At 39.5% G+C, this 26290-nt stretch overlaps 1 protein-coding gene and 1 long non-coding RNA gene across 2 annotated transcripts in view; one reads left to right on the plus strand and one right to left on the minus strand.

Annotated features, from left to right (window-relative positions):
* BMP2 (bone morphogenetic protein 2) lies at window positions 1–23469 on the minus strand. Its single transcript, XM_077282637.1, has 3 exons — window positions 22917–23469; window positions 21554–21912; window positions 1–4407 (listed from the first exon to the last, which is right to left on the minus strand). The coding sequence occupies exons 2-3, from the start codon at window positions 21903–21905 to the stop codon at window positions 3563–3565; spliced, it is 1197 nt and encodes a 398-aa protein (XP_077138752.1). The 5' UTR covers window positions 21906–21912; window positions 22917–23469; the 3' UTR covers window positions 1–3562.
* LOC143804496 (uncharacterized) overlaps window positions 23156–26290 on the plus strand; it is an 8054-nt gene continuing 4919 nt past the window's right edge. The window contains exons 1-2 of the long non-coding RNA XR_013221034.1: window positions 23156–23270; window positions 25454–25545. This is a non-coding gene — a long non-coding RNA (uncharacterized LOC143804496). The remainder of the gene's footprint in view (window positions 23271–25453; window positions 25546–26290) is intronic.

Raw genomic sequence — 26290 nt, forward strand, 5'->3', positions numbered from 1 at the left:
TAAGAACTGAAGTCAGAACTCCATCATTTATTTATCAAATTTCATTGACACTGCAAGAACTTTTTTGTGAGACAATTCCAGGATTTAAACTGGCAAAAAAAATGAACAATATACCAATAACATGACTGGTGTCTGGAGCTTAGCGAGAAATCTAGATTCAAGGACCTTTATGTAGTAAAATTAAGTCTACTAAACTATATAACTTAATTGGCCTTAGAATGTAAAAATTGTGTAAATTAACAGGCTTTCAAGTTTGAACTGATTCTTAATGATTTTCTTTATATACCAAACTTGACTTAACTTTAATAAACTATAAGTGAACCTGTAACACACAACAGTCAAGAAAATGCCTGACTAACAGTACCACCATCGGCTCCCAATAATTAAAATGTTTTTACTATTTTTGTTCAGTTTTTGGAGAGTGATATTTTCTGTACAGTTTATTTCATCAGTACTTTGTGTTCAGTTTCCAAAAATACTATGGTGCATAGAACAGACAGGGAAACAGCATAGGGATATGGAAATTGTAGAATTCTCAATTATAAATGTACATCGACATGATAGAGAAAACAAGGGAAGTAGAGTGTCCTGTTCACAAATACCTGCTGCGTGGGCAAAAAAAATAAAAAATAACATCTTGATATAACTTGAAGAGACTGTCCAAATTCTACATGGCTAACTCCTGAGGGAATGTAGAGGTCATCTAATAAATATCTCGGAATAATGAAATTATTGAATTTGAGAATGATGAAGTTTGAATTTGAGATATTTTGGAATAATGGAAACTGATGAGAATTTAAAAAAAATAAAAATTACTGGGAAAGAAATCTCATAGTACAATTACTAAGCACGTTAAGTGGTTTACCATGGAAGCCATTCAAAGTACACCAACCATTAAATGAACTTTATCAAAACATGTGCTATTTTGTTTTTCTTGAGAGTCAGAAGTTTTTCGAAAGGAGTTTGCCTTCAAAGCTGTATCACTAAATATAAACTTTTTTTTTTCTTTTCAAAGAAGCACTGCCACTAAATTTTTTTATGCTCTAAATTTGTCTGAAAGTAAATGTAATGAAGTGTAAGTGTGTGAATTGGTTTCCACATCGCCATCTTCCTAGGACAGGAATTTTAGTCACCTGAGTGAGAAGAGGACCAGAAAAGCATTGGAAACAAGAGAAGATGGCAATCGGTAAGTATATTAACTAAGGACCAGGCAATTTTTTGTTTTCTGCACTCTCATTTTTCCTTCATCTTCTTCTACATGAGGGCTTGCTGTTTTTCTGGTATAATTGTGCTTTTGAATGACACCATCAATTTTAACAAATTACTTATTAGAAAATGAAAAAAAAAAATCTAAGTCAAGTTGTGAAAAAAAAAATTATTCAGTTTTTCAATTGTTATACAATTTTTCTTTGTATTTAGTTTTTTTTTTTTTCAGTGTTCATTCCACAATATAAATGACCTTAAATCAGTACGATTACAATGATACCAAAACATGAGAATAATTGTTTATATTTAAGTGGTTAAAAAAAAAAAATGCCCGAGTTGCCAATTTTGAAGACCCCTAACACTTTTATTTTTGGGTCGATTGAGCTGGTGTGTAAGCTTGTTTTTTCGCATGATGACCTGATGTTTTTATTGATACTATTTTGGAATATGTGGAATATAAATGACGCCTCATCACCAATTGTATTTTTTTTTTTTACATGATGCCAAATACATGTATTTTTTTCCCCCCACTTCATTATTGAAAACTGAGGAAGGAGAGAGGGGCGTGATACAAAAAGTTTTTTTCTTTATTTTTCACATTATTTGTTAGTCTCCTTAGGCCACTTGAACCAGATTTAATCTCTTCAACTATATACAGCGAAACTACAGTATTTCTTTATATAGTAAAAATCACTGTTTTCTATGACGGCCAGACTGGGGGTGGAGGGTGTCACAGAGGAGATCACATGACAGACAAGGGGCGTTCTTTCAGCCACCAGCTGTCAAAGCAATCCATTGGTTCACTGAGACCGCATAGCATGTAAGGAGATTGCCACCCGAACTACAATCCTGGTCAGATTGCAGGACTTAATTGCCACTTTCAGCAATTGACAGCAACATTTAAAAGGTTAACAGTGCCAATCGCTGCTGCTGGAGCCCATGCTGGCTATACAATATAGCTAGCATCTGCCTTATGTGGAGTGGGCTATGCTTCTCAGCCCACTCCAAAGCCCCGACGCGCTTCATGATAGGTATTTTTGTCATGCAGCACTAGTGATAAGTGAGTATACTCGTTGATCGAGATTTTCCGAGCATGCTCGGGGGGTCTCCGAGTATTTTTTAGTGCTCGGAGATTTAGTTTTTGTTGACGCAGCTGAATGATTTACAGCTACTAGCCAGCATAAGTACATGTGGGGGTTGCCTGGTTGCTAGGGAACCCCCACATATACTTATGCTGGCTAACAGATGTAAATCATTCAGCTGCGGCGATGAAAACTAAATCTCCGAGCACTAAAAAAATACTCGGAGGACGCCCGAGCGTGCTCGGAAAATCTCGAGTATTATGTATACTTGCTCATCACTAGTTAAACACACTTACACGACATAAAAAAAAAACATCTAGACAAGTTTAGAGAAGAAAGTATTTCATGGGAGTGCTTCTTTAAATTGAATAGTGAACTATAAATGCAATTTCCCATAGAAACCATATAAAGATTGTGCACAGCAGCTCTTAACAAAAAGAACCAGAACTTGGGAATGGATAATTCTTTTACTTAGGAAGGACATAAAGGGAATAAAATAAAAAACAAAATAATTTATAGTCTTAATTTGGAAAAATATTCATCCTAACAGAGAATATCCTGTACTAATAGGTTGCATGCTATAGTACGTGTTAAGCAATTAGATGGACCACAACCTTATTTGCATTTTACTTTATAATACTTTTATTGTTCAAGTCCGTCCTGCTGAATGAAAATGAGGTGAGAATAGCCATTTTAGGATATTTTTTTTTTCTAAAGATTGAGTTTTGAAAACCAACACTGCAGAATGCCTGAGAATTGCACAATACTATTATCCGTCCTGGTAATTCTTCAGATTAACCTTTTTCTTGTGGGTTTAAGCTAATGACTTAACAGTAGCATATAAGTAAAATATATTTTCTTATTCTTTCCCTCCCATGTATACCTTTCAACTTAAATACAACAAATCAGTTTGTTTTTTTTAAACGTATGTACAAACCCTATATTTCTTTTGATTACATATAAATACAAAAAAAAACAGCTATTTTTTGTTTTCTAAAAAGTGGTTATAATGAAAAATAAATACAAAATAAGAATCTGACCATTATACTTCATGTGCAGGGTAGAAAACCCGTATAAAATGTACAACTTAAAAAAAAAAATGAATAATTCTCTGACTAAAATATTTGCTTCCCAATGTTCTCGTACACATAAATATATTTTCAAAAAAACAGTTTTTAGCATCTCTTGACATAAATAAAGTCTCTATTGGGAAATTTTTAAAGTGTCAACTTTTTATGTGTTTGTGTCTTTATCTTGCAAGTTATACTCGTTTCTTAACGGCACCCACACCCTTCCACAACCATGTCTTGATAATTTTTCAAAACTACTTTTTCATTTTCATCAAGGTAGAGCATAGAGATGGCGCTGAGTTCTGTCGGGACACAACAAGCTTTTGGGATGTTCGAATTCACAGAGTTCACCAATGTTTGAACGATAGCATGATTTGTAGAGTTAAAATGATCTGCCAAAGGAAATGGGCATTCTCCGTGACAATAGAAGGCATGGTAACCAGGTGGCGCAACAATCCAATCATTCCACCCAACATCACTGAAGTCCACATATAATGGATGTCTTCTACAACTTGATTTGAGCCGTTTCCTCTGCCGGTGCCTTGCTTGACGTTTTTCTCTCTTATGTAAAGGGTGGCCTTTGCCATCATGGCCATAAGTTACTAAAAGTGGCCTTATCTGGGACCAACGTTTCTTGTCTGGCAATAATGATCTGCTTATCCTCACGTGCCTCTTAGTGACATTTTTCTCGTAGTCTAACTGAGTCACTTCAATAACAAACCCATGGTTAGGCTGTCTGTGTGCAATCCACCTTATAATAGCTGGTGTGACGTCAAAGCTTTCCCACCTGCTCACATTATGATGTATCAGTCTAGTGTCCAACAGTCTTGTAACAGGTCCCCTAGAGGCAGCAGCGGCTGGTTTGATAATATCATAAATATTAATACGAAGGGCTTTACTACCTTCATTTTCAAAGGACTCTTGAACTTCTTCTCGAAAAATCCGAAGTTCAGCAGATGTAATTAGCTCTTCGTTAGGAACTGATGTCAAATTAAAGAAGAAACGCTGAACAGTTTTTTCGTTAGCTTCTGGAAGATCTTCTAGAGAATCTAAGATGGATAAAAAGGAAAGAAAAAAAAAAGAAAAAAATTACTCTGTAGCCAAGTTGAAAGGACAAGAACTTTACACATTAAATTGAATTGGTATTTCGTCACATAATAAATATTTGCAGTGAAATAAAACATCAGCCTGTGATATAGTTCAGAGCTGCATTCACAATTTTTCTGGTTGTCATTGAAAATAGTCCACAAGATTGTTGTCAGACATGTGACATGAAATGTGTCCTGATTTTTTTCTTTATCCGATGTGTAGATTGTAGGGTCATGATGGCACTACCTAGAATACAATTCACGAGTAAGCCGTTAACTAGATTAGGGCTACACAGAGACTTTGGCCACAACACCTGTTGCGCTTCAAAGGTTCACTAATTACCGTTATTACATTGCAGTGCAATACAAGCTAATGGGGTCACATTGTGACTCTGAGGGTACTGAAACTGTGACAAGCAAGTCGCAAGAAGTCAACCCTCGTCAGATTCTTTTGTGACATACTTGTTGGGAAAAATTACTTGGGAATCTTGGTCCCAATATGACCATATCCACTTGTATGTCACTGTGATGTAGCAGCGGCACCAAGCAAACCTTGGGCTCACGACAGATGTTACAGCCAAAGACGCTGTAAAGCCCGAGCTCTATAGAGATTTCTACAAAATTTTATATGCAGCTCTGGAGTATATTATAGGATGTAACTTAGGATCTATAAAAGTGAAAAATGAATGACAATTATATAGTTAACTAAAGTTAATCAAGTTATGTGGGCTTAACCTTTTTTTTCCCCCCACATTTAAAGTTTCAAAAACGTCTTAGCATCTCAAAATGAAGGCATATCACTAGTACAGGCCATCACTTCGTGACCAGTGGAAGATCAACTGCAAGGACCTCCAGCACTACTGATAAGAAGCTGCAGCACTGGTTTAGAGCTTCATCCCCTTCACAGTTTCGCGTTCTAAAGTGGCACCTGAAACAACTCATTGTTCACAGAACTGCAACATAGATCTAGTCATGTTAGTGGAATTTTGCTGTAGTTCCTTCACAGTGTTTGTCTGAAAGTGGCATTGTGCAGAATGGAGTGATAACTTTATATTACAAATGAATTTTTAAAAAAAAGTTATACATCATGAATAACTAAATTTTTTCATTCAATATTTGGGCAAAAACTAAAGTATTCTTGAGCAGAGAATAATAATAATAATAATAATAATAATAATAATTTTATTTATATAGCGCCAACATATTCCGCAGCGCTTTACAACTTATAGAGGGGACTTATACAGACAACAGACATTACAGCATAACAGAAATCACAGTTCAAAACAGATACCAGGAGGAATGAGGGCCCTGCTCGCAAGCTTACAATCTATGAGGAAAAGGGGAGACACAAGAGGTGGATGGTAACAATTGCTTTAATAGAATGTTAATAACAATGACACGTCTTAAATACAGTCCTCGATAAGGTTACACACAAGATATCTTCCTTCCAAACTTGAGATAATAATCTATGGCTGGAAGATAATTTGTAGATATTCTAACTGTTGACTCATACGGCATTTTTTCTAACATATAATTGCACCTTGCTCATTTCTGTTCAAACCCAAAACATAAAAACCATGATTCAATTCTTAGCTATATGTTCCACCAAAAAAATGCAGTTGGAACAAAACTTTTTAATGGCAATTGATATAATGAGAAGTCCACTATATTCATGGGGGAGAAGGAAATGTTTTTCGCAAATTAATTGTGCAGCCCCACTCCTTATTGAATTATTCACTCTCCATGTACATATGCAGATGTGGTGCAACAGGGAAAAAAACAAACAAAAAAAAAACACTGGAGTGGTGCTTTAAAAATTGCTCTAAGTGTATAAACTTAAACATTTGTAATGAACAACACTAATTAAGAGAATGTTGTATGCAAAGTTTCGTAAAGGAGAAATATATAGTTTATGGGCAATACATGACTAAATTGTAAAACTTTCATAAAGGAACTTTGACGGTCACAGTTAGCTCTTACACGTGTCTTAAATAGTTTTTGCTCTTATTTTAATCATGCTGCTCCCTCATGGTTTTTTGTTTTTTTTTAATCCACCATACTGTCCCAAAGATATGGGCCTATTTATTTTGTGCAAGTTTTCATTGTCTCTACCAAGGAGGAGTGGCTGAAAGGCAATAATGCAGAGCAGGCTAAGGACATGCCCCCAAAGAACCATCTGAGCCACGCCTCCTTGGCAAAGACCATAAAAATTAGTAATAGACAAAAAAAAAAATCTCTCTTTCTGGTACTATGTAGCCGATTTAAAAAAAAAAAAAAAAGCCGGATACTCAGGAGAGATGCAGGAATGAATTAGGAGGAGTAAAAATGGCCACTTTGGCCCTGGTGACAGGTCAATAATAAATACAAGATTGGATTTGATACTTTATTCAATCTAAAACTATTTTTAAGTAGTAGACACACGCAGTGAGGAAACACACACATTGTGAATGGAGGCAATAATTTCACGTTTTAGGAATCACTTAAGCCACTTTAGTAGCCAACTTGACCTCTGCTGTGGTCAGGCAAGAGATGTTTTCTATTGGTATTTATGAAAGTAACTCAAGAATACAGGCGCCAGAAGCAAATTTCTAAGCACACTGGCTACTTGGTCTCTGTGATATCTCCAGCCATGATTACACACAAAAAAGCATAACATGCATACTAACCAGCTATACTTTACTTACAACACAAATAAAACATTGAGTTCATAATTCATTTTAACTAATAAAAAAAACACACCCTCATAAAATACATGTTAGTTTATATACGCATTCAAAAATCTCCCAGAATGCTTTATCAAAGCAAAAGATTATTAGCCTATAAATGTATATCTTGGCTCTAGGTAAAAAGACGATTAAGCACAAACTTTTAAGTCCGTTCTCTGTAAACCTAAACCTCCAAAGCAGAGCGAGCTGGAAAGAATCACACACCAAAAGAGACTTTCATACCTAGAAATGCACAAACCACATGAGAGCCCGACTTTTATCAATAATCTCACCCTGAATTAGGGCTAACCCATTTACTGGAACAATCACTTCCTTGGGACAACGCAAGTAAGAGCCAAGTACAATGACAAGATTATAAACTCCAGTCCAGTGTTTACAAAACTTCTTTATTATATCTGAAACATATTATTTAAATTTTAGGATGGGTTCTTACTAAAACCCATTAAAGTAAGCAGCATAAACAAAGCAATTTTAACATTTATTACAAGAATAAATATTAATAAAAGGACAAGATCAAGGATTTTCTAGAGAAATGCTAATCTTTGGTTTACAGTTTAGAAAAACAAACTAAGTTTACAGGGTTAAAAAAAAAAAAAAAAAAAAAAAAGCACAAAATAAAACCTTTTATTGCCAGAATGAAAATATATGCAGTGTTACAAAGCCGCCAGCCAACAACCAGGGAAGGGAGCTGCAGATTTCCTCAACGTGAAGAGAAACAGCAATCCAAACACCCTTAGGAAGCTGAGGAATTAGTGGTACATGTGGTAACAGACTTTAAAAGACATCCTGTGGTTTACGTAAGAAAAACCTGCAGCAGTATTCCTACTTCTGCTCATCCATTCATTCATTTATATGCGTTCTCCAGACTCACTGGATGACCACTTTCATGGGTCCAAATACATAAGAGTATGAGTAATGCTCTCAGTTCCAAACAATATTATAATGAAGAGTTCAGCAAAGAGGAATTCCCAATACTCATTCTTTTAGAATTCATGAACTCTCCTCGCAATGTGCTGAAAAGGTTTAAAGGGAATCTGCCACCAGGAGTTTGCTAGCAGAGCAGCATAATGTAGGAAAAGAGACCCGGATTCCAGCTACATATCACTTAGTCTACTCGGTGCAGTTATGAGATGTAGCAGAGCTTAGAAAGCTAGCCCCACCTACATTACAATTTTCTATGTACAATGTATGTTGACAGTGAGCTACTAATCAATGTTGGGGGCGTGGCAGGACTAGATCAACAGTCCAGGCAGTGATAATCTCTTGCTGATAAAACACTCATTGTATTGAAACAAGAAGCACACAGCCTAGTAAGTGACATATCACTGAAATCAGTGTATCAGCTCCTACCTTATGCTGCCCTTATACTAAATAGCAAAAACACGCTGACCGATTTTTCACAGGGTTACTTCCATACTATATAGTGACAGTATATCGCTAGGACATGACATTAATTTATGATTAGCATGCGGAGGTGGTGGTTGGCCTTCAGGACCCCCACAATTCTGAGAATGATAGGAACACTGCTAGTTTAATGCTGCATCCTTGTATTAGCTTGCACTTTACAGTAGCACTGTAATGATTGATCGGGGAATGGCTACACAAGGAAAATGATACAGGAGGACACAGAGCTAACGCAACCCCTTTATTCTCTAGATAGGAGGGTACACCCCACAAATTATAAAGTGATATCATATCCATCACTTTACAAGATGGCAATACACCTTTAACATTTTTAATTGATTGTAAAGTCAGATTTATTGAGCAATACTGTGACACGTGATTTATTCAGAAGTTGAAAACATTTTTTTATTTAGTAATGATTTTGAAATGATAAATGACTCATTTCTAGAGAATGCTACTCTTTATAGTAAAAAAAAAAAAGTGTCAATTCAGCTCCCCACTTCTTTGTTAGAGATAGGTAACCCAGGAGACCTCCTGGATAGACCATCTGTGGTCAGGTGAGGTGCACGGAGTACACACTGGTCTGGCTTCCAGGTCAAATAGCTCTCAGTGGTCCAAAGGGGGGGGTGTTCTCCCATACTAAAAAGGAAAATAGTTAATACTTAGGTTTTAATGATAAAAGGATTTAAAAAAATAAAGAAATAAAAAAAAAAAAATGGAAATGTGCACTTATTAAAAAAAAAAAGCAATGCTTATGCGTTTTGGGTAGAAAAACCCTTAATCTTAGCTGATGATTAAGGGTGTTTCTACTCGAAATGATTAAGCATTATGGATTTTTTTTTTTTTTTTTTTAAATGTGCGAATTCTGTTAATTTTGCTTATGATATATGACTAGAGGTTAAGGTTTAACTATTTTCCTTTGGTGCTGGAGAACATCTTTTGGTCCACTATTAAGAGCAAATTGACCTGGAAACCGCCAGACCAGCGAGTACTCCGTGCACCTCACCCAGACCGTCTATCCAGGAAGCTGGAGAACATCCCCTTTTAGACTAATGAGTACCCTTTAAATGCAATTCTGAAGTTTAAAGTAATATTATATATATATATATATATATATATATATATATATATATATATATATATATATATATATATATATATATATATATATATATATATATATACAGTGGGGCAAAAAAGTATTTAGTCAGTCAACAATAGTGCAAGTTCCACCACTTAAAAAGATGAGAGGCGTCTGTAATTTACATCATAGGTAGACCTCAACTATGGAAGACAAACTGAGAAAAAAAAATCCAGAAAATCACATTGTCTGTTTTTTTATCATTTTATTTGCATATTATGGTGGAAAATAAGTATTTGGTCAGAAACAAAATTTCATCTCAATACTTTGTAATACATCCTTTGTTGGCAATGACAGAGGTCAAACGTTTTCTGCAAGTCTTCACAAGGTTGCCACACACTGTAGTTGGTATGTTGGCCCATTCCTCCATGCAGATCTCCTCTAGAGCAGTGATGTTTTGGGCTTTTCGCTTGGCAACACGGACTTTCAACTCCCTCCAAAGGTTTTCTATAGGGTTGAGATCTGGAGACTGGCTAGGCCACTCCAGGACCTTGAAATGCTTCTTACGAAGCCACTCCTTCGTTGCCCTGGCGGTGTGCTTTGGATCATTGTCATGTTGAAAGACCCAGCCACGTTTCATCTTCAATGCCCTTGCTGATGGAAGGAGGTTTGCACTCAATCTCATGATACATGGCCCCATTCATTCTTTCATGTACCCGGATCAGTCGTCCTGGCCCCTTTGCAGAGAAACAGCCCCAAAGCATGATGTTTCCACCACCATGCTTTACAGTAGGTATGGTGTTTGATGGATGCAACTCAGTATTCTTTTTCCTCCAAACACGACAAGTTGTGTTTCTACCAAACAGTTCCAGTTTGGTTTCATCAGACCATAGGACATTCTCCCAAAACTCCTCTGGATCATCCAAATGCTCTCTAGCAAACTTCAGACGGGCCCGGACATGTACTGGCTTAAGCAGTGGGACACGTCTGGCACTGCAGGATCTGAGTCCATGGTGGCGTAGTGTGTTACTTATGGTAGGCCTTGTTACATTGGTCCCAGCTCTCTGCAGTTCATTCACTAGGTCCCCCCGCATGGTTCTGGGATTTTTGCTCACCGTTCTTGTGATCATTCTGACCCCACGGGGTGGGATTTTGCGTGGAGCCCCAGATCGAGGGAGATTATCAGTGGTCTTGAATGTCTTCCATTTTCTAATTATTGCTCCCACTGTTGATTTCTTCACTCCAAGCTGGTTGGCTATTGCAGATTCAGTCTTCCCAGCCTGGTGCAGGGCTACAATTTTGTTTCTGGTGTCCTGTGACAGCTTTTTGGTCTTCACCATAGTGGAGTTTGGAGTCAGACTGTTTGAGGGTGTGCACAGGTGTCTTTTTATACTGATAACAAGTTTAAACAGGTGCCATTACTACAGGTAATGAGTGGAGGAAAGAGGAGACTCTTAAAGAAGAAGTTACAGGTCTGTGAGAGCCAGAAATCTTGATTGTTTGTTTCTGACCAAATACTTATTTTCCACCATAATATGCAAATAAAATGATAAAAAAACAGACAATGTGATTTTCTGGATTTTTTTTTCTCAGTTTGTCTCCCATAGTTGAGGTCTACCTATGATGTAAATTACAGACGCCTCTCATCTTTTTAAGTGGTGGAACTTGCACTATTGCTGACTGACTAAATACTTTTTTGCCCCACTGTATATATATATATATATATATATATATATATATATATATATATATATATATATATATATATATATATATATATATATATATATATATATATAAAAAAAAACCTGAAATATACTTCCTCAAAATCACCTACAAAAACATTGGTGTAATGCCGGACCTGCTTTAGTAGTACGGTCACATCACAAAAATATAGGAAAAGTGGAGAGTGCTGAACTCCTTCACAGATTAAAAGAAATATCTATTTTGGCATTCAGAGAACGCTCTACCCTTGTGTCTTTGTAGGCAATTCCGAGGAATCCCCTTTTCCCTTCTGGCGATACACTCCCTTGATGAGAGCCCCAAGAAACACGTAGGGACTTGTATTTTTTAAGCACTTTATTGCTATGTTTTGCGTGATTATGTGCAGTATGTCTTGAACTCAGGTTCTTTTATTTTACATTTTAATAATAAGTTAAATTTTATTGTAAATAGAGATTCCTCTGCTTTACATTAATACTCTGCTCTGAAGGGAGAATTACCCCATGTATATTTATGGAATGGTCGCTTGTTTAATATTCTTTTTAAAGAAATCCAATATGCCAATGACTAGAAATGGTGTGAAAGACATATGCCAATCAGCACGCAAGTGCCCTGGAGACATCACAGGAAAGAAGCGGTGCATTGACACGCCTTCTGTGTACTGCCAGCCTGATTTACAAATTGTTTCTGAGCTAGATTTCTCATGAAGTTAGATTCCATCTGAAAAACTACTCCAAAGAAGCGTCCACTAGGTGTCTCCCTTCTGTCTACCTTACGGTTCACAACCTGCTGTAAAGTATAATCAGTTCCTCGCTGCCAAGGCAACAAAACAGATTACAAATAGAGAGATTGCAGGTGTAACAGAAAGATGGGAAGACAAACTAAAAAAGGCAATAACAAGGGCAGTGCATGCTAGGAAATCAAGGAAAGCAAATTCCAGTCTCTATAGTGTGGGCAAAATGCTGATGAAGAGGAACTGCCCCCTCAGTGGATGGCTAGTTACAAAGCATGAGAATCAGTTCCTGGACATATTAGCCTTTTATATATAGTCCAGAAGGCTTACTTTATGAAGGTTGGAGGTAGCAAGATGAAGGTTTTAGTAGTCTAGTGTTAGGCCGGGATCACACACAGCAAGATACGGCCAAGTCTTGCAGGTTAAAAAGAAGCTCTGGCACCGGCACTCCAGAGCGGAGCGTGCGGCCTCATAGCAATACATGGAGCTGCACGCTCCGCCCCGGAGTGCCGGTGCCAGAGCTTCTTTTTAACCTGCAAGACTCGGCCATATCTCGCTGTAGTGTGACTCCGGCCTCAGGTGGAAAAACAGGTACAATGGGTAAAGTGTCTAAAAAGGTTTATCAAAATAGATTAGACATTTAATCCCGTGTTTTGTGCCATCATTCTGTCCTACATAAAAAAAATATATTACTGTATAGCCTCAACTTGTCTCTACCATACGATCACATGTTGTCTGGGTGTTGCTGCCATACTTCCTCAGTCTGTTCAACGAGAAAGAATCAAAAGTGCTAGGGGGATTTTTCACATTCCCTTGAAGATAAGGAAGACATTCATTAAGAATGGTGTTTCGTAAGTCAGACTTAATGAGAGTCATGCAGGAATAAGACAATTTGCATTCAATAAGAGGTGCACAACACTAAAGGTACCGTTACACTAAACGACTTACCAACGATCACGACCAGCGATACGGCCTGGCCGTGATCGTTGGTAAGTCGTTGTGTGGTCACTGGGGAGCTGTCACACAGACAGCTCTCTCCAGCGACCAACGATCAGGGGAACGACTTCAGCATCGTTGAAACTGTCTTCAACGATGCCGAAGTCCCCCTGCAGCACCCGGGTAACCAGGGTAAACATCGGGTTACTAAGTGCAGGGCCGAGATTAGTAACCCGATATTTACCCTGGTTACCATTGTAAAAGTAAAAAAAAAAAAAAAAAACACTACATACTCACATTCTGACGTCTGTCACGTCCCCCGCCGGCGTCCACCGGCGTGCACTGAATGTGTCAGCGCTGGCAGTAACAGCAGTTTTTCCTGTGGACAGGTACAGAGGGGGAGTGCCTGGACTTCCTTAAAGAATTGAATCATAATGACCTGAACATCGTCTTAACGCATTCTCTTTCATACGCGACTGTAACCTTTTTGGATTTGAAGGTCCTCATCAACAATGGGCATTTGATCACGGACCTATACCGCAAACCTACTGCGACGAATAGCCTACTCAGGTATGACAGCTTCCATCCCTTGCATACCAGGAGGGGCATCCCCGTTGGCCAATTCTTGAGGGTTCGTCGAAATTGTACTTTGGACGAAGACTTCTATACACAATCTAGGGCTCTTACGTCCAGATTTAGGCAAAGGGGTTACCCGAAGAAAACTATTTCCCATGCCTTTAAAAGGGCCAAGGAAGCCAATCAGGATCTACTGATTTCCCCCAAGGCCCGTCATCAGGACACCGGGGTCCGTTTCATTACGGACTTCAATGATCAGTGGGATCAGATAAGAGGGGTTTTAACATCTCATTGGGACATTCTCACTGCTGACACGCAGACTTCCACTTTAGTTGCTCCCCGTCCTACCCTGACAGGTAAAAGGGCCCCAAATCTTGGTGATATTCTGACTAGGAGTCACTTCTCTCGCCCCACCATGAGTCTGAATCGGGGCATACGCTTGAGGGGATCATTCCCCTGTGGGGGCTGCAGTGTCTGCCAATATGTTCCTGCCACAAGGGATCAATTTATCAATCCCTTGGATTTAAAATCACACCGACTAACCTCATACATCAATTGCAAAACGGCTAATATAATCTATGCCATTGTGTGCCCATGCAATAAGGTGTATGTAGGCCAAACCTCCCAAGAATTCAGAAAAAGGGCACAAAAGCACCTGTCGACAATCCACTTGGCAGCATCTGACACCAGAAAGGGCAGGATGGTATCCCCGGTTGCATCGTACTTTTTAATGGTGCACGGTGGCTCCTCATCTCATATTTCTTTTTTTGGTTTACAGAGGGTCTTTAACAATATCAGAGGAGGCAACCCCAAGAAACTTCTGCTCCAAATCGAGTCCCGGTGGATCTTCAACTTGCGAAGCCTCTCTCCCACCGGACTTAATGAGGAATTACTTTTTACTAGTTTCCTGGGATGATCCTTCTGACTGGACACGTCTGTACCCTGATGTCAATGTGGATGAAGAGGAACTTGAGGATGTTGTTGGATTTTTTTTACAACTAACTGTGTCCGCGTGTAGCAATTTTGGTCCCCCTTTGCTTTGGACATTATACTCTCTAGGGGTCTTATTGTGGTTTAGTGACTACGGCAGTTTGCACACCCTATGTTAAGAGATTGTTTATACTTTGTTGGTCTCACTTGATAATACATATCTTTATATACACTTCTTTGTCTTAGTCTCAGAATCATCTGTGATATATGAGTACTTGTGCGTTTAGAAGTGCCTCTTTTTAGTCAGTGACACCTGCCACTTTGGCATTTGCAGCTTTCTATCTTGCACGTCACTATAATATTTATACGTGTATTTGTGTTATATATCTATCAGTACTATGCTGTGGCTTATACCTTATATAGGCATTTTTTCTACCATTTAGGTCCAGATATGTTGCATTTATCCATTACTCAAACTTGGCGATAATGTACCGTTGTGCGCACTTTGTTTGTCCTGACTTGGTACTATAAGCTGTTTGTGCGCCTGCGCTCTGTCCCCTGGCTCACCGGCTCTCCGTGCATTACATCAGCCCTATTTTTAGCAATGTATAGTGCGCCTGCGCTCCTTTGCTGGCCAGCAATAAGTGGTGTGCGCACGTGCGCACTTCCACTTTCACTTCTGTTTTGTCATTTCCGCCTGGTGCCAGTCTTTTGTTTTCGTCTCTCCTACCTTCACCATGATAATGGTCTGGATATCCCTCGTACACCTGTGAGTAATTAATACTATTTCTGACCGCTACTTAAGCTTTCCCCTGTTTACCCCTCACTACTTTCCCTGACGAAGCTGCGGTCGGCAGCGATACGCGTGGGGCTCTCCCCCACACCTCCTGGATCCCGGGATCATCTTTCCTCATTCCCTTATTCTGACAGTTTACGGACCACGTTATTGACCGGACTGCCTGGCTGGGTGACCTATATTTATAATTATTTTCATTTATTTTTCCTCTTTACCCATGCGTTTTTCTCACCATGGCATATGACCCTATTGATATGAGTATTACCTCATGATCCGGGTCTTAGGATTCTCTTACTAGGTTTCCTTTATATTTCTTTTACATATGCATTATGTCTATTGGTGTTGCTATGCCCTTTGATTTATAGGGGGCTCTGTGCAGGTTTGTCTGGGGACGCCCAGACTACGTGTCTTTTGATACCTTATACATCATAGGTATATATTTGGGTCATCAACTCTCTGAGTTATATTATATCCTACTCACCTAGGGTTCGAGGCTATATAATGGTATATTATAATCATTGTTGTATGGTATATTGCTTAATATTTTTTTCATGCATGGTTACATCATCTGCATATTTGTACTATTTATTGTTCAATATTTATCCTGGGACCAGTGGTGTGGTTATTAGATTTTAAATGTTTTTATTGTGGTGCATTGGTTCCTGTATTCAATAAACATTTGTAAATTTTCAACTATTTAGTTTATACCCTTCTGGGTGTGCATTCTTTTTACGTGGCCCTCTTTTCTTCTTTGGTTATATACGCTGGCAGTAACAGCGGTGACATCACCGCTGTGCTCTGCTTTACGGCCGGCGCTGACACAGTCAGTGCAGGGAAGCGCTCGGCAGCAGCACGTGCATATTAGCAGCGCTCCTGCCGAAAGCAGTTTTAACCCTGTGGACGCCGGGGATGTGACAGACATCAGAATGTGAGTATGTACTGTTTTTTTTTTTTTTTACTTTTACAATGGTAACCAGGGTAAATATCAGGTTACTAAGCGCGGCCCTGCGCTTAGTAACCCGATATTTACCCTGGTTACAAATGAACACATCGCTGGATCGGCGTCACACACGCCGATCCAGCGATGACAGCGGATGATCAGCGACCAAAAAAAAGGTCCTGATCATTCCCATCGACCAACGATCTCCCAGCAGGGGTCTGATCGTTGGTCGCTGTCACACATAACGAGATCGTTAGCGGGATCGTTGGCTACGTCACCAAAAGCGTGACGTTGCAACGATATCGTTAACGATATCGTTAACGATATCGTTATGTGTGACTCAGCCTTTAATGAATTCGGCCCATCTTCTCAGTGACATGCACCTAACCACAAATTCTACTCTAGTCAGAGACTAAACTAACATTTTTGGCATAAGAAAAACTATTGGTAATACTTAACCCTTGCCAATTTCCAAAACTGCGAAAATCTGTCACCTGGCTGCAGTTTGTTAAAAAAAAAATTAAAAATAAAATAACTTTAAGAAGGGGAGAGTGCAAAATAGTTAAAGGGACTGTATTAGGTTGGAAAATGGGGCTGGGGTCTTCCTAGTCTTTGGGCATTGTGTGTGGTTTTGAGGTGTGGTTTTGAGGTGTGGCTTTTTACAAGGTGGGCTTTTGGGGGGCATGGCCTAGCTTATTGTCTTCACTACTATACCCTACTATAAGGACAGTAAAGATGGAGGGAATGTCAGACAATTTCTTGTTCCACTTTTCATATTGGTAACCCATGTAGTCCAAATCAGTCTCCATAACTATTCTAGCCCAAAAGTGAAACCTCACAAATCCCACACTAAGCTTCAGACCATACTCTAGATGACATGATAAAATTATGTAACAGTAGACCACATGTAAGACCATACAAAACCCAAAAATGTAATCCTTAGTCCATACATCAGACAAGATCCTAAATTACAAAATTTAGAAGGGAAGTCAAAACATGTCATGCAAACAAGCGTAGCTCAATGAACGCTATGACGTTTTTGTTCCATAGATCAAACATTTTGGAATATAAGAGAAGACACAACTGTACTGGCTCATGGTAATGCTTTAATTTAAAAAGCGTTGATTCTCCCTTCATGGCCCTACAATACTGAATGAGGAAAAGGGCTTTCAAATCAATCCCCTAATATTGTGATCTTATAAGATCAGTTTCTGGAATATGAAATAATAGAAGAGGGAAAACACCGACAGCTCTTATTCCTTGCCACTGCCCTGAGAAGGTCACTGCATTCACTTTTTTTTTTTTTTTAAACCCAAAAAACCCCTAAGAATTCTATTTGTGTTTAGTATGTGATACTGGACACATGGTTTATGGTAGGTCGAAGGGGCACATTGGTGGTTACTGTATTTCATGCGATAATGCTGTGGTTCACATACTCACAAGTTTAACCAATGCTTCTTATAGAGTTAACTCAGCAAATATAACAATTAAAAAGAGTCATCTGATTTTGTTATTTTTCCCCCCAAAAAATGAAATGAATGCTAAAATATAAAAGAAACGTACTTCCTTCTTTCAACATCACAGCCGGCTCTCTGTTGCTGCCGCTCCAGGTCTTTGTTAGTATGGCTGAAGTTTGTGACGTCACATCGGCATCATGTGCCCACTTCATCAAATCACTGGGCTCAGCCGTGATGCCAATGTAGATGGTGCCAGACCACTATCCCGGTGACTGGCTGAAACAGTCACATGATGTCGATATGACATCACTGCTGCAGCCATACAAAGACCTGGGGCAACGGCAAACAAGAGCTGGAGTGGTGTAGGAGTAAGTAAATGTAACTTATTTTTACATACAGGAAGCTTACAGATTAAAAATAGAAAAAAATAATAATTTTATATTGTTATTATATCATTTAAGAATTAGTTGAAAGCTTCTAGAGATTGTGTAGAGCTGAACGCTCCCATCCAGTACCTTGCATACACTATGTGTAGTATAAACATCTGATCTACAGCCAGCAGCTCACCGAGGATCATGACTTAAGCCAATGATTGCCATACTCTGCACAAGACCTTTAAGCAGGAAAATAAATATACAATTTTGGAGCTCTGTCAAGATTTACACAGTATATCCGTTGATATTGTTGCGTCTGCTGATTACAGACCTCGAATATGTTCATCAATAACCCTCTGTTCACATGGGGCCTTCAGAAGGGATTTCACATATTTACCTTTTACACCAAGGAAGTAAATGTCCCCTTTTAAAATAATAAACCATAAAAAAAAGGATAAAAATAAACAAAGTCCTGAAACATTGCAGAGAAATCATAGGAACATTCGCGTCCCGGCGATCACTCATGGGCCGCAAGATTACAAAAGAGGATTTACACCTAATAAAATGAAAGATTCTCCTGCATCTATGTGCAATAATCATTTCATCTGTTTTCAGGGATGCACAAGAGCCAAGAAGCCAGCTGCTGGAAGTCTATTATCAGCCTGTTTGGGGAGATTTGTCTTATATCCACAGCCAGACTATCCAAGATTTACCAGGAGACAAAAAGGCATTGTAAAAACAACACAATTACAAGTTCTCCAGATATCTCACGAGGATTAGATAAGGATTAGAAAATTTTACAAACAACCTCAGATCAACTGTAAATTAGAGGATTTGGGTCGTATGGAGCAGTTAAAATGAAATCTATCTGTGGGAATTCTTCATTTGGACACAGTCGGAGGAACTCACAAGGGGAGAGGGAGTGGAGAAACTTCACAAGACATAAATCAGCAATGAATCTGGGGTTACACTAGTCAGTCTTGAAAGGTGCACAGGCTCAACACATGTAGAATTTGTTTAGAAACAATTAAGGATCAGCTTTATAAGAAGCCTATACTGACAAGCAGCACCGTGGCTCTGTCAGGGCACTTAGAGTAAATATAGAAGGACCTCAGCGCAAGTTTTCTAAATGGCCAAGCTGTCAAGAGGGCATGAAAGCCACATGTTACGCATTAACGATTATCAAGTACCAAGTTCTCCTCGTAGTGCTCGTTCCTACACATAGTAACCAAACTTAAGGGTAAAGTTAACTGAGCATTGAAAACATAAATAAAAAGGTCATTAATGGTAGAAAATACCCACTATAGTTTTTGGAAAAGTTTTTTTTTTACTTTGGTAAAAAACACCTATTTTTTACTCCTTGCTGAAATCACCATTGGCTTTGGCATAAAAAAATAAAAAAAAGTGTTTTTTAAAATAGATAAATAAATTACATGTGCAAAGCCACTGTAAGGTTATGTTCACATGTTTTTTACAGTGTTTTTCTGCATATTTTACACAACATATTTGGTGCGTAAAATATGCAGCATTTAAAAGTACCAGCGTATTTTCGACCCGGTCGCTTTTTGGCCAAACATGAAACACGTCATTGCTTTCAGAGTTTTTTTGTACCGTTTTTCATCCATTTAAAGGTCTGGGTGAAAAATGCAAATAAAAGGTATGTGAAAACATATATAAATGCACATATTGTATGCGGCCTTTTTCCTGACACCACTCAGGTTTCTGATGCAGAAAAAAAAAGCAACGTGTGAACATACCCCAAGGCCACGTTCACACGTTCAGTATTTTGCATCAGTATCTGTAAGCCAAAATCAGGAGTGGAACAATCAGAGGAGAAGTATAATAGAAACAAGTCACCACTTCTGGATTTATCAACCACTCCTTGTTTTGACTTACAAATACTGATGTAAATTACTGACCAAATACTGAACGTGTTAACATGGCCTAAGGGTGTGCTCACACAGTTATTTTTAAGGCAGAAACTCTATAAAAAAATTAAAAAAAAAAAAAGTTTTGATTGGAGAGTCAGGCTAAGGGTACACAGTCTTTCTGCTGAGCGTTTGGAGTTTCCGCTCAGTTTCTGCTCCAAAAACTCAGCAAAAAAATAACCTTAGTGTGAACACAACCTAAGGGTATGTTTAGTTATGAGGCAGATTTTTCTGCCATGAACCCACCAGTGGATTTGGCTGCAAATATCATTTGCAAAATCTGCATGCACATAGCTGCCCCAAATTTGACTCCAGGCATTGACATGCTACATACATAAAGTTTGCCCCAATGTTCAATTTCCAAGCGGGTTAGTTTTCTGCAATGTGTAAGATTTGCTGAAACCTATTAAAATAAACTGCGCACTTTGATTGACAGCTCATTTTTCAGTGCATCTCTGCAAAGCAGGCTGTCAATCAATGTGCCGGGGAGGGATTACAGCCGCAGCTCTTAGTATAGTGAGGAACCACTTTAAAAATCGCTCAATGCACCACCCGGAGGACTGAAACCCAGCAGATCCTGGCATTACACAAGTGCAGTTCCTCCCGGTAACAGTACTTTTAGTAAGGCAGCATTTTAACAGTATTTACTGTAAGGTTAACCCCATATCTGCAGATAAATAGCATTTTTGCACACTGCAGGTTCCCTTTAAAGCCATGGCGTTATTCACATTTCAAACAGCCACAAAAAATGAGACTTACTGCAGACATTTCTGATGCTGTCCCAGAAATGCTGAAATCACCATTCAACATCTCATTAAAGGGGTTGTCCAGGATTAGAAAAACATGGTTGCCATCTTTCAGAAACAGCACCACCACTGATCATATGTTGTGCTTAGTATTTCCGCTCAGTTCTATTAATTTCAGTGGGGCTGAGCTGCAGTACCAGACAAAATCCATGGCCAAAGGTGACGCTGTGTCCACGTAAAGGCAGGCATGGTTTTCTAAACCTGAACAATCTCTTTAATAATACAAGATTTCTCACAAAAGAAGCTTTCATACTGATGCATCAATGGTGTAAACTGTTGGTGTTGCCAAGTTATGACTTGGGTCATGCTTTTTCTATATTTTTGGCTCCTATGAATATGGCTATGTGCAGAAACGTGTCACATCTTACATTTTACAGCTATAAGGTGTAGCTATATTTCCCTGTTATAGGCCATGTTCACACATTCAGTATTTTACATCAGTATTTGCCAAAACCAGGAGTGGAACAATTAGAGGAAAAGTATAATAGATACACGTCACCACTTCTGTATTTATCACCCACTCCTGGTTTTGTCTTACAAATACTGAGGTAAAATACTGACCAAATACTGATAGTGTGCACGTGGCCTTAACAGGAAAATGTCACTAGTTCTGAGTAATCTAAAATACTTAACCACAGAAAAATGCAATTCACTGGAGGGAAGTGTTACATTACAATAAGTCGTTTATTTTTTTTTACCTTCGTGATGGAAGCTCCTTACTGTATTTGCTCGACTGGCTGCCCGTTCCTTCTGATAATCCATGGGGGGCTTGTCTTGGTTGTCAGCCAGCTGGGCCGAGTGCAGATGGTACAATTCCAGCATGTAGTGAGGGATTACCACATTTTTGCCAGGGGTTGGACGTCTCTTCAAACCGAACATATTAAGCAACCGAAGTTCAAACTGGTTGAGGATGCCCTGTGACTCTTCAGGAGATGTGCGGCCAGACTCCGTGTACTTTCTTCTGCCAACCTCTGGGATAAGGCCGGTGCAACCACTCAACAACACCTGATAAAGCAGCAGAAGGAGCAGAGACCGAATCCCAGCTACCATTGTCGACCTGAATGAGACCAGAGGTAGAGAGACAGAAATATAAGTAACCTACGAGAGGAGATGTAGGTAGTGGACATGTAAAATTGTCTTTCAATGTGTAACATAACACCGAGAATGCGGCAGTAATATTGTATACCACAGTGATATTATATTAGGTCATATTCACATGGTCAGTATTATACATCAGCATTTGGAAGCCAAAATCAAGTGCACCACTTCTGTATTTATCACACACTCCTAGTTTTGGCTTACAAATACTGAATGTGGACTTGTAAAGAGTCATCGATCTCAGTATAGATAAGATGGTGTCAGAATTGGAGAAAACCCTCAGTCTTCAGGTTATTCCTAGTTTGTATACATACCAAATTAACCCTGGTTTAACCTTTTAGTATCTCACACACCTTGTAGGGTAGCAACTGTGACATTAAAGGACCAGCACAACCTAAACCCTTGATTACCCAAGCTTAACACCTAACTGACCACACATTCCAATCAAATGCAAAATCTCACAGTTCACTCAGACAGTCAAGGTGTGATTACTTATGGCCAGCAGGGACAAGGTAAATACAAAACACATTGCCCTAGCACTGGGTCCTAATAATAATCCAGAAAACAGCACTGTTCTCGATTCCTTACAATCTTCACAATCTGTTTACCTTCCTCTGAAGGTGTTGTGTCTGCAAACCCCGGTATAGATCACAAGGATGGACAGTATGACACTCTACAGGTGTTAGACTCCCAGTATAACAGGAGGATCCTATACTGGGAACAGGAATATATATATATATATATATATATAATCAGAGAAGGAGGAGGAAGAAAATATGAAACAACTTCCAGTAGGAAGAAGTTTCTGATCATTTCTGTCTCTATCAGAGGACAAGTACAATTAGTAGGAAATCTATTCATGTTTTGTAATCAGCAGAGAGACAGTAAATCTTATTGCACTCAGTGTCAGGCAGAGGATGACAGAGCAGAGGAGGCTCCCGGCTGCACAGCTGTGCTGAATACCTGTGTGCAGCAGAGTTTGTATCTGGAGGAGAGTGTCCACATCACTTGCTGTTGCACTGTGTCCTTCCTGGGGCTGCTGGGCAGAAGTCTAGGCTTATCCTGAGCACAGTCCTCCTCTTTTTGAACATACTTTATAAATGTAATTGATTTCCTCCTTCTCTGGGAATTCAACGAATTCTTGTACTTTTCCTTGCAGGCTACAATGTGAGCAGAGACTGTATGCAGCTGTGGATGTGAATGGGGCAATGAAGATGTAAAGTCATCTCAACGTATCCAGGGGCTGCAGTCTGATGCCCTCCAGTATCTCCTCTGTTCCATGTGCAGCAGAAGCCACTCTCCATGTATCCCTCACCGGTGAGCTGGTTCCTTTCTCCACTGGCAACTTGCATTTGTCTTTTAGGTTTTTTTTTTTGTTTCTCCTCTGATGTCACAGGAGCTCTGCCAATCACCAGAGAGCTGAAGGTGAAATCAGTGCGAAGAGAGCAGCACTCAGTGTTCCTGCACTTCAGGCACCCCTCCTTCCTCTTCCTAAGTTTTTAGCTGGGTTCTACATCTTTATAGATGATATGCGCCACCTAGTGGACTACTTTGTGAACTGGCCCTCTAATGACAGCTAAGTATAATGATAATAAATGATTCCGTGCAATACTCAAAGCGCAATTTCAGCTCTTAGCAAACTTATAATATTTTAAGTGCAATTCCCTGTATAGTATTATTGGAAAAACTCCATTTTGTCTTCCATTAATATACTTTTTTGTGGATTTTGTCTTGTATAAAAATCAATGCATTCTAGGCATTTTTACAAGCTTTTATGTGTCATTTTTCAGTGTTGTTTCTTGTCTCTTTTGGCTGTGTGCCCATGATAAGCTTTGGTGAGTTTTTGACCCTGTGAATTTTTGCTGTATCAGAAACGCAGTGTCTAAGGCTACGTGCCCACAATGAGCTTTTGGTGAGTTCTTGACGTTGTGTATTTTCGCTGTGGGATGGGATTTAAAGAAATCTCTTGCCCACTGAGCTTCTTTTTTACTTAGTGTAAACTGACCTGTGGTGTAGTTTTCTGTGCGGATTTTCTCCATAGACTTGCATTAGATGCGGAAAATCCGCAGGTAAAAAACACGCATGCATTCTTAGTGCATTTGTGGAAACACATCTAATCCACACATGACTGTATCAAAAAGTGGTTTGTCAAAGCCAAATACCAGGAAATATCACAACAAAGAAGCCTTATTTAGAATCATAGAATGGTAGAGTTGGAAGGGACCTCCTGGGCAGGCTCGGACTGGCCCACAGGGTAACAGGGGAAACCCCCGGCGGGCCCCTGTGCAGATCTGGGCCCCAACCCCACTATATGGGCATTATTTGGCATAATTAAATTGATTCACTCTGTACATAAAAAGGCAGCATCTCATCATTCATTAACCAAACTACCCAGTTTATTATTATACAGAGATATAGATAAATTTGTGAAGAGGATAGTATATTTGTATGCATGTGAAAAGTGGGCCCCCACAGTCAGTTACGGGGGGGGCCCTTAGCACCCCAGTCCGACACTGCTCCTGGCTCATCTGGTCCAACCCCCTGCTCAAAGCAGGATTCACTAAATCATACCAGCATAACATATCAAGAAGAGACAAAAACAAGATAAAACCACATGTAAGAAAAACGCAATGAAAAAAATGCAAGTAGCCTAAAATAGGTGCAGCATCAAAAAAATCACCAAAATCTCATTGTGAGAATGCAGCCTTATACAGAAACATATTCCTGCAAAAAAAAAGCTACCATAGAGCCTGCAGCATTTTGACCAAATAATTAATCAAACATGCACCCAAAGGTAATATCCCACAAGGATTTAATGTCTGTCTTCTGCTTCTGCTGCACCAGCAGCAGGATTCTGTCAGTTCAGTAACTGAACGTGCGTCTTCAGACAGTTTCCCACACGGTAATAGTTAACAGCCGCCAGACATTTAAAGGCTGGCAGCTGATGTCGGCTCACACGTCGCCGGCGCATGGCAGTGACGTATTCACGCCTCAGATGGATTAGGGATAGGACACCGCTAGACCACGGGCAGGTAAGGAGAAACTTTTTTTTTTTACTTTTTGTAAACCGCACTATGGGGGCAATATAGGAGATCATATAGGGCAGAGACATGGTGGCAGAGTGGAGACAGATGGTGGCAGAATGGAGACATGGGGGCAGAATGGAGATGACACATGGGGCAGAATGGAGATGACACATGGGGGCAGAATGGAGATGACATATGGGGCAGAATGGAGACACATGGGAGCAGAATGGAGACACATGGGGGCAAAATGGGAGAACACAAGGGGCCAGGAATGGGAGAACACAAGGGGACAGGAAAGAGATATGTATTTTATTTTTAAGGATACTGTTTTCAGTGAGGGGGGAGGTCCTGTTACTATGCAGGGTGACACTGTCTCTTTATTTTTTTCATCTGGTGTAGTGTAGAAGTTGGGGAAAAATTGGGGAATTTGCTCTGGAAGCAATGCTCTAGATAACTATGTATTATTTTCTGCAGAGACAAATCCTGGCTGGAAGACGTGATGGCAGTTTGTGCTGGATGAAGAAGAAAAGCGAAGATGAAGGACTTCTCAACTAGAGATGTCAACAGTGAGTGAGTGTGTTTCCTGTTCTCTGATGCTATACACTATATGCTATGTACAGAGCTACTGTGAATAATGGCACTTATGGTAATATTAGTATTGTGGTTTTTATTGTATTCGGTCACTATGTGGGGGTAATATGTGGTCTGGTCACAGTGTGGTGGTATTTTGTCCCTGCATGTGGTATTATTCGGTCACTATGTGGTGGTAATATTTGGTCTGGTCATGGTGTGGCGGTAATTGTTCCTTGTATGTGGTATTATTCAGTCACTATGTGGTGGTAATATGTGGTTTGGCTATGATTTGGCGGTATTTGTTCCTTGTATGTGATATAGCTTTCAATGAGAACTGTTAGGGTATGTTTCAACATTCAGTATTGGCAGCGCTATCGACACAGCACATGTTCGCTCTGTCTAAAGCGCTGCTGGCTTTCGTACGTTCGGTGATTCCGCATGTGTTCATTGAACCATGCAGAATCATCGCACCCTATACATTGGACTGTGATATTTATCTTGCGGAGACTGAGCATCTCCACAAGATAAATTGACATGCTGCGGTCTAGAAAGACGCTCCGCATGTGCGTATACAACTACTGGCCACTACTGATTGGACGATGCGGCTGTATGCAGCGTCCAATCTGCAGCGTTTACTGACCGTGGAAATATACCCTTAATGTGTTATTGGTGAGAATGTGAGGCAGAAGTGGAGTTTTTCCAAGAGTGGATGGTGGGGCTGTGGAAGGTTCAAAGGGT

This window comes from Ranitomeya variabilis, chromosome 2 (genome assembly GCF_051348905.1).
Source record: "Ranitomeya variabilis isolate aRanVar5 chromosome 2, aRanVar5.hap1, whole genome shotgun sequence".
Classification (NCBI taxonomy): Eukaryota; Metazoa; Chordata; class Amphibia; order Anura; family Dendrobatidae; genus Ranitomeya; species Ranitomeya variabilis.

Excerpts from the sequence above, each read along its gene's own strand:
- BMP2 (XM_077282637.1), bottom strand. The coding sequence starts at position 21,905 with ATGGTAGCTGGGATTCGGTCTCTGCTCCTTCTGCTGCTTTATCAGGTG. Across the intron at positions 4,408-21,553 it reads AAGGAGCTTCCATCACGAAG|ATTCTCTAGAAGATCTTCCA; the intron begins GTAAAAAAAAAT and ends TATCCATCTTAG.